This window comes from Leucopleurus acutus, assembly GCF_964270905.1.
Source record: "Leucopleurus acutus genome assembly, chromosome: 20".
In the NCBI taxonomy this organism is placed as follows: Eukaryota; Metazoa; Chordata; class Mammalia; order Artiodactyla; family Delphinidae; genus Leucopleurus; species Leucopleurus acutus.
The window spans coordinates 56,858,823-56,871,187 of NC_139162.1; the positions used below are offsets into that span (position 1 = coordinate 56,858,823).

Here is a 12,365-nt window from a genome sequence, read left to right on the forward strand (position 1 = left end):
CCCTGGCCTGAGCGCCGCTGCGCCGTCTCTCCCGGACCGACTACATTTCCCAGAGGCCCGCGCGGGTGCGCCGAGGCAGCGGCTCGAACCGGGCTCTGGGCTGTGGGGCGGCTGGAGCGGCGTGTGTGTGAGAGGCAAGACTGGACTGTGAAAAATACAGAGAGAGTGCGAGCGGGGTGTGTTGGTGTGGGTGTGAGAGAAACGGATGTGCCTGTGTGTAAGAGGTCAGCAGGTGTGGGGCCCCGGGAGAGACTGAGAGGGAGAGATCGTATTGAGAGCGGGTGTGTGTGTGTGAGAGAGAGAGAGAGACCTGACTGTGAGTGTGAGAGACCGAAAGCATGTTGGTGTGTGTGAGGGAAACGGGTGTGCCCGAGTGTGAGAGGTCAGCAAGTGTGTGGGGCCCCAGGGAGGCTGAGAGGGAGAGATCGTGGGGGCGGGTGTGTGTGTGAGAGAGACCGAAAGCATGTTGGTGTGAGCGTGTGAGGGTGTATGACAGTCCGTGTGTGTCCGAGTGTGAGGGAGACCCCAGTGTGTATTGTGTGTGAGAGAGGTAGCAATTGCAGTGTTTGTGTATCTATGTGTGTGAGAAATCCGTGTGTCTCTGAAACAGAGATCATTAAGATGTGTGTGAGAGAGAGGAAAACTAGTGATGTGTGTGACACAAAAGTGAGTAGGAGAGAGACTGTGAACCATGGATTGTCACCACAAGGCTTGCAAATATAGCTTCTGTGAGGTTGCGGAGAGTGTGGGTGTGAGTGAGACAGAGATGAGGCGCAGTGAGCCATGGGTGTGTGTGAGAGAATAAGATTGGGGGTATATGTGTGATGTTTGTGTATCACCATGTGTGTTTGTACCCATGGCCTCTCTGAGACTGATATATGTGACTGCATATGATGTGCCTTCCGTTGGGTGCTTGCGATTGTGTCCTCTGTGTAATCAGGAGGTATGTGAGGTCTTGTGTCAGTGTCTCTGTGTTACCCTGTATGGTTGTAACTGGCCCTGTGTGACTGTGTTGTGTGTGGGGAGACTACTTGGAAGGTTGATAGCTTTGGCTTCTTTGTGTGTGTTGCTTTATGGAATTGTGTGTTGCCAGGATAAGGATCCTGGAGTAGAATTCCCTGCTCCCAGTCCAAGAGTTCCAGTGAGAAGCAAGAGGTGGGGTGACTGGAGCTCCTGACTGAAGCAGGAGACACCCTCAGTTCTGGGTGACAAAAAGGAGGGGAAACCGAGGGGTTGAAGACAGAGATGAGAGTGTAGGTGGCAGAATTGGGTGCTAAAGGATCCACTGTCCCAGGGTGAGAGGAAAGCAAAGCCCCTGGGGGTTTGACAGGAGAAGGTGGATAACCCTGGCCTCTGGTGGCATTTAGGAGTCAGATTTTCAAACTGAAGACTGTATCAAAGCATGAAGCAGGGACGCAGGAAGGGAAAGAGTCCACCTTTACCTACAAAATGTAAAATAGAGGAAACAGCTATTTCATGGGATCATTTTTAAAATAAGGTAAGAGAAGATAATCTATGCAGAGTACCTAGCACGTCTCATTATTTTTATTCATAATAAGACCAAAGAATGGGAAAGCAACTTTTAGAAAAAAGATTAAATTTAGGACCTTGAGCATAAGAGAAACAGAGTTATAAGTTATACATCTCAACTGCCATCGGTTGCCCATAATCTCCCAGTTATGTGGGCAGTGGAAGCAAAGAAGGCTGGGAGGAAGAAGGAGAAGATAGAGTTTTTAGGCTGGTGATTCTGGGAGTGCAAAGGCCTCATCTTTTCACTCTCCTTTTTCTCCCTTCAGCCTTACCCTTCCAGGACAGTGCTGTTCCCCAAGAGAAAAGCCAGGAAAAGGAGGCGAAAATGACAGTTGAACTAGTGAAAGCCATACCTCAGGTTAGTTATTTCATTTCTCCTTCTTGAAAAGCAGTCTTACTGTTTAGGACTTTGTAAAGCTGCTTTCCTTTTGAAAATTCCCTGATTAACAGTCTTATCTAAGGGCCTGGTTCCCACTTCTCCCAGAGAGCACTGTCCTTAACTCAGACTGCCTAATGGGTAAATAAAACTGAGTGTGATGAGGCATAAAGCCCCCTCTTCTTCCCACTTCATTTTATTTATTTATTTATTTAATTTATTTATTTTTGGCTGCATTGGGTCTTCGTTGCTGTGTGCAGGCTTTCTCTAGTTGTGGCGAGCAGGGGCTACTTTTTGTTGCAGTGCATGGGCTTCTCATTGCAGTGGCTTCTCTTTGTTGCGGAGCACGGGCTCTAGGTGTGTGGGCTCAGTAGTTGTGGCTCACGGGCTCTAGAGCGCAGGCTCAGTAGTTGTGGTGCATGGGCTTAGTTGCTTCACGGCCTGTGGGATCTTCCCAGATCAGAGCTTGAACCCGTGTCCCCTGCATTGGCAGGCAGACTCTTAACCACTGCACCACCAGGGAAGTCCCTCTGTGAGTTTTTATTTTCTGATTTTTTTCCTCTTAATTTTGTCTTATGTGCCTCATTATTTTGAGTTAAGTGCTGGACTTTGTATATTTAAAAATCTTAGAGATAATTTAAGCTTTGATGTCTTCCTTTTGATAGGGTTTACTTTTTTTTTGGCTGCGCTGTGTGGCTTGTGGGATCTCAGTTCCTCGACCAGCGATTGAACCCAGGCCATGCAGTGAAAGCCTGGAATCCTAACCATTAGGCAAGCAGGGAACTCCCTATAGGATTTACTTTTTAAAATAGATTTTTTAAAATAAACTGTTTTTAATAATAGAAAAATTGCTGATAGCAGGGAGGATCCTTATGCATCACACTCAGCTTCCCCTGTTTCTAACATCTTACATTAGTATGGGACATTTATTAAAATTAATGAACCAATATTGATACATTATTATTAAGTAAAGTCCATTTTTTGTTCAGATTTCCTTAGATTTTACTTAATATCCTTTTTCTGTTCCAGGATCCTATCCAGGATACCACATTACATTTAGTAGTTCTATCTTCTAGGTAGTTTTGTCTCCTTGTCTGTGACAGTTTCTCATACCTTCCTTCTTTTTGATGACCTTGTCAGTTTTGAGAGGTTCTCTGGTATTTTTCAGAACATCTCTCAAACCTGATGTTTTTTTCCTGGTTAGACCGGAGTAATGTGTTTTTAGAAGGAAGATCACAGAGTTCCATTTTCATCATATATCAAGGGTTCATACTATCAACATGAGTTATTACTATACCTTGATTACCTGGTTGAGGTAGTATTTGTCAGGTTTCTGCACTGTAAGGTTACTCTTTTTTGTTCCACTTTTCCATACTGTACTCCCCTCTTCTCTAGCAACTACCAGTTTGCTCTCTATATCTATACAAAGTCTGTTTCTGTTTTGTTTTTTAGATTCCACATATAAGTGAGATCATACAGTATTTGTCTTTCTTTGACTTATTTCACTTAGCATAATACCCTCTAGTTCCATCCATGTTGCTGCAAATGACAACACAGCATTACAAAGATTTTTATTTTCAGTGGAAATAAACGTGAAGATGAAAATGCCCATAATACTTAAAAAAATTTGTCACAACCCTCACAGATATAGAGAACAAACTAGTGGCTCCTGGGGGGAGGGGCAAGATAGGGGTATGGAATTAAGAGATACAAACTATTATGTGTAAAATAAATAATCCACAAGGATATATTGTACAACACAGGGAAATATAGCCACTATTTTATAATAACTACAAATGGAGTATAACCTTTAAAAATTGTGAATCACTATGTTGTACACCTGAAACTTATTGTACATCAACTATACCTCAATTTGAAAAAAAAGAAAAAAAATTTGTCTCAACCTGATGGTGATGGTAACTGGACATTAAGTCTTTATGAAACTAAAAATTATAATTATTTCATTTTGATATTGTCTAAGTATATATTGGTTTGTTATACTCAAATTCAGCACACAAGTTGGATGTGTTGTAGTCTTTTTTTGTGTGTGTGGTACATGGGCCTCTCACTGTTGTGGCCTCTCCCGTTGTGGAGCACAGGCTCCGGACGCGCAGGCTCAGCGGCCATGGCTCACGGGCCCAACCGCTCCGCGGCATGTGGGATCTTCCCGGACTGGGGCACGAACCCGTGTCCCCTGCATCGGCAGACGGACTCTCAACCACTGCGCCACCAGGAAAGCCCGTGTTGTAGTCTTATGCTGGGTGATTTCTCATATTGCTATCCAGGTCACTGTGGTATGGCCTGGCATGCTAATTAATTCTTAATGGTACAGCACAAAAAAATTTCATTCTAGATATATATTTTTATTATGTAAGAAAAAAACCACAGCCATGTCAGTTCAATGCCTCTTTCCCCTGAAACACCAGGATCCCATAGAGTACAATTTACAGAATATCAACTTAGATATTCTTTTGTTGCTGTTTTGGAAGGTTCAACCACAGGTATACGTCCTTACTTGAAGCCCTTGTTTACTGCCCTGTGGCCACCTGTCCATATTTCCCCATGCTGAGAAGTGGATTAGCACCATCATATACAATGCAGTTTAGCATTTTAGGTTAGCATTTTAGTTCAATAAGTACTATTTTAGGTTAGCGTTTAATATTATATGTTTAAGTTTTTTTTTCTCTCTAAGGGCTATTTCTCACATAAAGTAGGGACAGCTTAACACTTCAACTCGAAGTCACGTGTGGACATGAGCATTGGTTGATCAAGAATGTCTTTGTGTCATTTCAGGACTTGGTGACATTCAAGGATGTAGCAATAGACTTTTCCCAGGAGGAATGGGAATGGCTGAACCCTGCTCAGAGGAGTTTATACAGGAGTATGATGTTGGAGAACTATCAGAGCCTGGTATCAGTGGGTGAGGATTTTTTCCCCTCTCATAGTTCAGAATTACCCTTAGGGACTCTTTAGGTTTTGGTTTTTGTTTAATTATTAAAACTTTTTTTTTTTTTTTTTTTACTGTGTGTAGGTCAGAATCGAATCTGGGAAATAAAGAGGGTATTCAGGAACTGATGAAAATTTCAGATTTAATAAGTGAATTTGGTGTGTATCAGATATTTCATGAGTGTGCCCTTTAGTCAGTTGGGAACAGGATGTGATGTGACTCTCACTGGTCTCCTGTGCTGCTTTGTTTTCTCTGTCCTATGGTATTGTTACCACCATAACAAAGTTCACAAAGAGTATAGCTGGATTGTTAAAAATTCAGAATATTGCTTTAAAATCTGTATATTTTTATTAACTTGCAATAAATGAACTAGCAAGGCACAAACTATGAAAATTGCTTCAGATATTCTTAGGGAAACTAAAATGGACCCTTCTCAGCCCTGGGGCCCACCATTGGTTGGATTAGCTTTCTGTTGTCTAGAGCCCCCCCCCTTTATTTCCCTCATTTTCCCCTAGGAGGGTGTTTTATATTTATTTTTTATTATATTACTATTTTTTTGGCTGTGCTGCATGGCATGAGGGATTCTAGTTCCCCAACTGGGGATTGAACCCACATCCCTTGCATTGGGAGGGTGGAGTCTTAACCACTGGACCACCAGCAAAATTCCAGAGGCCCCCTTTTTTTTTTTTTACATTTATTTCTTTATTTATTGTTTATCTTTGGCGGCATTGGATCTTTGTTGATGTGCTTGGGCTTTCTCTAGCTGCGGCAAGCGGGGGCTACTCTTTGTTGCAATGCCCGGTCTTCTCACTGCGGCAGTTTCTTTTGTTGCAGAGCACAGGCTCTAGGTGCGCGGGCTTCAGCCTAGAGGCCCCTTTTAACCTGCTTGTGGTTCACTGAACTTCTTGAAACTAAATATGTCTTTCACCAAATTTGAGAAATTTTTGGCCATTATTTCTTCAACTAATTTTTTCTATTGATTTATTAATTTCTATTGTTGTGTCTTCAAGTTCACTGATTGCTTCCATGTCTTTTTCAATGTCTTGTTAAGCCCATCTAGAGAATTTTTGTATTTCAGATACTGTATTTTTCAATTCTAGACTTTTTACTGGTTCTTTTTTATAATTTCTATTTCGCTGCTGAGAAATTACAAGCATATTTTCCTTTACATTCTTGAATATAGATATTTTAACTGTTTTAAAAGCCTAGTCTACTGATTCTGTGTTATCAGTCCTGTGTTATCACAGGTTAGGTCTCCATTAATTGTTTTTCTGAGTCTGATTCATTTTTTCTTCCTTTTATATAGTAATTTTGGATTTTATCCTGGACACTGTAAATAATGCATTGTGGAAACTCTGGATTCTGTTATATTCTTCTGAAGAATATTGATTTTTTTTTTTTTAATCAGGCAGTTGACCTGACTCAAACTCCAAACTGTCTCTAGGGGGCCCCCCCTTTTTTTTAAGATTTATTATTTGTTTATTTATTTATTTTTGGCTGCATCGGGTCTTAGTTGTGGCATGTGGGATCTTCTTTGAGGCGTGTGGGCTCTTCATTGTGGTGCACGGGCTTCACTCTAGTTGTGGCTTGCGGGTTTTCTTTCTCTAGTTGTGGCATGCAGGCTCCAGGGTGTGTGGGCCCTGTAGTTGTGGCACGTGGGTTCCAGAGCACATGGGCATGCAGCCTCTCTAGTTGAGGTGCACAAACTCAGTAGTTGTGGTGAGTGGGCTTAGTTGCCCTGCAGCATGTGGGATCTTAGTTCCCTGACCAGGGGTCGAACACCCTGTCCTCTAGGGGCCCTTTGTATTACCTCACTTACTGCTGTCTGATGATCCTCCGAAAATGCTGGGCTGAATTTCTGCCCCGGCCTCTTAGAAAATGGTTTAACTTTTATAGAATTGACTGTTGGCAGTCCCACTAAACTATGCCAAAAGCTTTATATAGTCTGTCACCCCTTGATCTATTCATTCCTGTAATGTCATTCCATCAGAATTAAGGAACCAGCTGAAATGCCCAAAACATGGCCAATTTTCATATCGATTTTTGTATGCAGGACTTTGTGTCTCTAAGCCATATGTCATCTCCTTATTGGAGCAAGGGAAAGAGCCTTGGGAGATGAAGAGTGAGATGAGAAGAACCCGATTCCCAGGTGAGTGTGGAAGAACCAGATAGGGGAATTCTTTCTAGGTAATGGCTCAGCCATTTTTCAAGGTGATACTTCCTGCTTTCTTATGGTCTTAGAAACATCTCAAGCCTTGAGTCACGCCTTGACTCAAGCCTGGGAAAAATCTGAAACTTGACTACTTAGCATGGGCTCCCCAAATATCTTCTCTTCTACTTGACTCTCTTCCCTCTAATAACTCATTTTGCAAAAATCTTTATCCAGCTCCTTCTCATCCTCTTTTCTTGTGCCATACAGACTTATATAAGCTTCTCTCCTTCTTACATCTTTGCTTAACTCTAAAATTAGATGCTACCTAAAATCATAACATACCCTGCTGCTTAAATCTTTTTTTGCTTTCCTGTTGCAAATAGGAAAAATCCAAACCCTACCAGCCCCTATGTAACCAGCTCCTTCCTACTTCTCCAACCCTATCTTCTATCACTTTTTAGTTTTTTCACTATACTTTAGCCCAGAGTTTTCTAAACTATGCAAGGTATACAGGTATGTTCCAAGTTTGTTACAGGTATGCCAAGATCCTGAGTCTCTAAGCCTTGGAAGACCACATGGGGCTAGCAGCAGTCTGAGTTCTAAGTCTGGTTGCCTCTGGATCATAAGCAGTGCCATGTGTCTTACAAATGTCATTATCAATGAGTGCCTGACATACAGTTGAAAAGCACTGCTCTAACCCACTGGTCACCTTTTCTGAACTTACCAAGCTCTTTACTGACTCAGGCTTTTGAATTCCCTATTTTCTCTGCCTAGAAGACTCCTCTGTCAGCTCTCTGTCCATGCTTGGCTATCAGGCCAGAGCTCAAAAATCATCTCACTGGAGGCCGTCCCTAACCACATTGTATAGTGAACTTTTCCCTTTTCCAACCCAATTACTCTCTACTAAGCCACTGTTTATTTTCTTTGTAACACTTAGGAGAGCCTATAATTAACTTTTTTCTGGTGTACATGCTTATTTTCTGCCTCCCCCAATGAGCCAAAAATTCACAAACACAAGGGAATATTGGGATCACACGTGATAATTATGCCTTTATGAAATTCTCCTTTCACTTCTATAACAGTATTTGATCTTTACATTTGGAGATGATTTGGACCCTAGACTTCTAGGATCCTCCAAATACCCAAATATTAGGAGGGAAATAAGCTGTGCTTAGACACACTTTATACTTTGGTTATGTAGGAAGCTACCACCTGCCTTAAATAGGAAAAGAGAAAGAGGAACTTTCCTGATAAGAGGTAATAGTTGGCCATGTGAAGAATAGCTAGAGGATGAGGGAAAGGGGATAAAGAAGCCTGTAAATCTGCTGGGACGTTGAGTCACAGTATAGATGTAAGTATAATTCAGTGACTAAGATATCTCAGCATCTGTGTTGAGAAAAGCCCAAAAGATAAGGGACAACCATGACTCTTCATGGGAGGCTGGAGATGAAGGCAGCCTTCACAGACAAGAAAGAATTTGAGGGAGGAGTAGATGATGCCATCAGGTTTCTGTTTTTCTCTTTCTAGTATTGCTCTCCTCAGCCCATCTATGTATGAAAAACTGTAGGTGATTGGTTCACTGAACTCTTATGGCCTCAGTTCTAGAATGCTTGAAGCTTGGGTGTTTCTGATACCACAGATGACCTGGGGTAGGAGACTTGTTAACACCTCAGAGTCTTTCTTAACTTCTCTGGTAGATTTGATCCCTCCCATCTCTGAACTTTTATACCAATTTTACTTTTTTACCACATGGGTTCGCATTTGATATTCCATATTTTCTTCTTCTCAGATTACTTCCTTTGTTGGCCTTGTCTTCCTAATCACTTTCTGTACTTCTCAAGAACAACTGTCTAATTACTCTAGTGTTCCTAATGCTTTACATGTAATAGAAAACTATTTAGGGAGTATTGGATTAGTCCATAATTTGCTATGGACAAGATGGGAAAGGAAAGCACTTTCTCCTTTGCCCTTTCTTGATATCACCTCTCCCCTAAATTTTTCTCTTAGTGTCACCTCTTCAATACAAATTTCTTCTTTATAGATTTATCGAGAATTTCTTATATATGCCTGAGTTTCTGTGATGCATGTTAAGTGACTTAGTAGTAGTGTGTAAGGCTCATCTAGTCCTTCCCCAAAGCTTATATTCTAGCTCAGAAGGCAAGACAGGTACTTATGTGGCAGGAAATAAGAACGTGAGTAATAATAGTGATACCAACCCACATATTGCTGTAAGACTTGTTTCTACAAAAAGACACATGGCAAAACCCTATTAAGATGTGACACTTTTCCTACTTTCCACTTTTCCGGGTGAAAGTGAGAAGGTGAATGGAAAAATCCCTTAATATGCAGCCTGAAGTTCAGGGATCTATGAGAAGTGAAGAGAGTTTACTGTATTAAGACACATGGAAATGGTTCATAGGGACACTATTTTCTGATTATGAAGAGATGACTTTAAGATTTTACCTAAATCCCAAGGGAAGTCACAAAGCACAAAGTATTTGTGATTTCTGGGAATCTACAGAGATTTTTGAGTGGCAGTAGTTATGTGATGATATTGGTTTTTAAACAAAGTTAGCCTAGCTATATATGCAAGTCTCTCAGAAGTGGGAAAGAATAGAGGAAGTTTCATTTATAGTCTGTTATGTTAATATAGGCATAACATATTATTACCATTGCATTACTACTTCAGGACTTTGTTATCCTACATTTAATTTTCTAAATCACCTTTTCCATGTTCCTCTATGAGGTCTCATTCTCTAGGGTCTGCTTGCATATTTGTTCAGTTGACACGCCTGTGTATCATACATTTTGTGGGATTCATTATTTTCAATTCACCTTTTCCGTGTTAAATGTTTCCTTTGTTATAGCCCATGATAAAGGAAACATTTGCTTTTTTGAAACTTTCAGATTGGGAATCTGTATATGAGACACAAGAATTACCTCTGAAGCAATTTGTGTGTGATGATGTATTAATGGAGAGAATTATAAGCTATGGACTTGAGTGTCCCACTTTTGGAGAAGATTGGAAATGTGAAGATCTTTTTGAGAGGCAGTTGTTAAGCCAAGAGACATTTATCAGGCAAGAAACAATCACTCATAAAGAAACACTTACAGTGGAAATAGACCACAAATATAACAAATCTGGGAAATTTGTCTCATTGGACAATATAGAAGAGAATATTTATAATCACAAGTCAGATAAAAAAAGCTTTTCTAAAAATTCCATGGTAATAAAACACAAGAAAGTCTATGTAGGAAAGAAACTTTTTAAATGTAATGAATGTGAGAAGACCTTCACCCAGAGCTCATCCCTTACTGTTCATCAGAGAATTCATACTGGAGAGAAACCATATGAGTGTAAGGAATGTGGGAAAGCCTTCAACCAGAGTCAACACCTTGCCCAGCACCACAGAATACATACTGGAGAGAAACTGTTTGAATGTAAGGAATGTAGGAAAGCCTTCAGCCAAAATGTTCACCTTATTCAACATCAAAGAATTCATACTGGAGAAAAACCATATAAATGTAAGGAGTGTAGAAAAGCCTTCAGCCAGCCTGCACACCTTGCCCAGCATCAGAGAATTCATACTGGAGAGAAGCCCTATAAATGTAAGGAATGTGGAAAGGCCTTCAGTGATGGCTCATCCTTTGCACGACATCAGAGATGTCACACTGGCAAAAGACCCTATGTATGTATTGAATGTGGAAAAGCCTTTAGGCAGAACACATCCCTTATCCGTCACTGGAGGTATTATCACACTGGGGAGAAACCCTTTGACTGCATCGACTGTGGGAAAGCCTTCAGTGATCACATAGGACTTATTCAGCATAGGAGAATTCATACTGGAGAGAAACCCTACAGATGTAATGTGTGTGGAAAAACCTTCAGCTATGGCTCATCCCTGACTGTCCATCAGAGAATTCACACAGGAGAGAAACCATACAAATGTGATATCTGTGGGAAAGCCTTTAGCCATCATGCCTCACTCACTCAGCACCAAAGAGTGCATTCTGGAGAGAAGCCTTACGAATGCAGGGAATGTGGGAAAGCCTTTAGGCAGAGCATACACCTTGCTAGTCACCTGAGGACTCATACTGGCGAAAAACCCTATAAATGTAAAGAATGTGGGAAAGCTTTTAGCATCAGTTCACAGCTGGCTACTCATCAGAGAATTCGTACTGGAGAGAAACCTTATGAATGTAAGGAATGTGGCAAAGCTTTCAAACAGAGAGCACACCTTGCACAGCATCATAAAATTCATACCGGAGAGAAACCTTATGAATGTACTGAATGTGGAAAAGCCTTCAGCCAGACTACCCGCCTTATTCAACATCAGAGAGTTCACACGGGAGAGAAACCCTATAAATGTACTGAATGTGGGAAGGCCTTTAGTGATAGCTCATCCCGCTCTCAGCATCAGAGACTTCACACTGGCCAAAGACCCTATGAATGTGTTAAGTGTGAGAAGGCATACAGAACAAAATCGTTGCTCATTTGTCATCAAAGATGTCATACGGGGGAGAAACCTTATGAATGTAGCATGTGCGGTAAAGCCTTTAGCCATCGACAATCCCTTAGCATTCATCAGAGAATTCACTGTAGAGAAAAACCATATCAGTGTAAGGAATGTAGGAAAACCTTCAGTCAGATTGGACACCTTAATCTACATAGAAGAATCCACACTGGAGAGAGATCTTATGAATGTAAGGAATGCAGAAAGGTCTTCAGACAAAGTGCGCACCTTGCTCATCATCAGAAAATTCATGCTGTAGAGTCATCTCAGGCCCCCAGCTCTTCCTCACCTTCTGTGTCACCAAGTCCTGTTGATATGTCTGCTGAATATTTTTGGAATTCATCCACATCTTTCCATTCTCGTTGCCCTAGTCCAAAACATTGTCATTTCACCTGGACTATTCCAATTGTCTAATAACTGGTCTCCTTGCATCCTCTTTTGTCCCCTTCAAGTTCATTTTTCACACTACTGCCACAGTGGTATTTTCAAAATGTAAATGTAATTTTATGACTCCCTTAAAACCCTTGCTATGAAATTTTGAACTACTTGATGCATACAAAGTGCTCAGCACAGTGCCTGACCCAGACGAAGTGCTCCATAATGTTAGCTCAGTATCCTTCAGAGTCTGCTTGAAAGTTATTTTTAAACAGTGAACTCTGGAAGGCAGTATATGTACTTGGAGATCATAACAATTTTGGAACTGAAACAATGTATATGATGAGGGTTAGCATGAGTAGTATGTTTAAAGCTTGAGATCACCACAAAATAAGGCTGTGTTCCTTTGTTGGTGAGGAAATTCAGTGTGACCTGATACATAGAATATGTTTTAGGAAATTCTAGAACTCT

At 41.1% G+C, this 12,365-nt stretch overlaps 1 protein-coding gene across 1 annotated transcript; it reads left to right on the forward strand.

Annotated features, from left to right (window-relative positions):
* Nucleotides 1–4,752: 4,752 nt before the first annotated feature.
* LOC309976386 (uncharacterized protein) lies at nt 4,753–11,933 on the forward strand (the record flags this gene model as incomplete). The annotated part of the gene is made up of 3 exons (XM_082861952.1): nt 4,753–4,816; nt 6,907–7,002; nt 9,913–11,933. The coding sequence occupies 3 exons, from the start codon at nt 4,753–4,755 to the stop codon at nt 11,931–11,933; spliced, it is 2,181 nt and encodes a 726-aa protein (XP_082718078.1).
* Nucleotides 11,934–12,365: the final 432 nt, after the last annotated feature.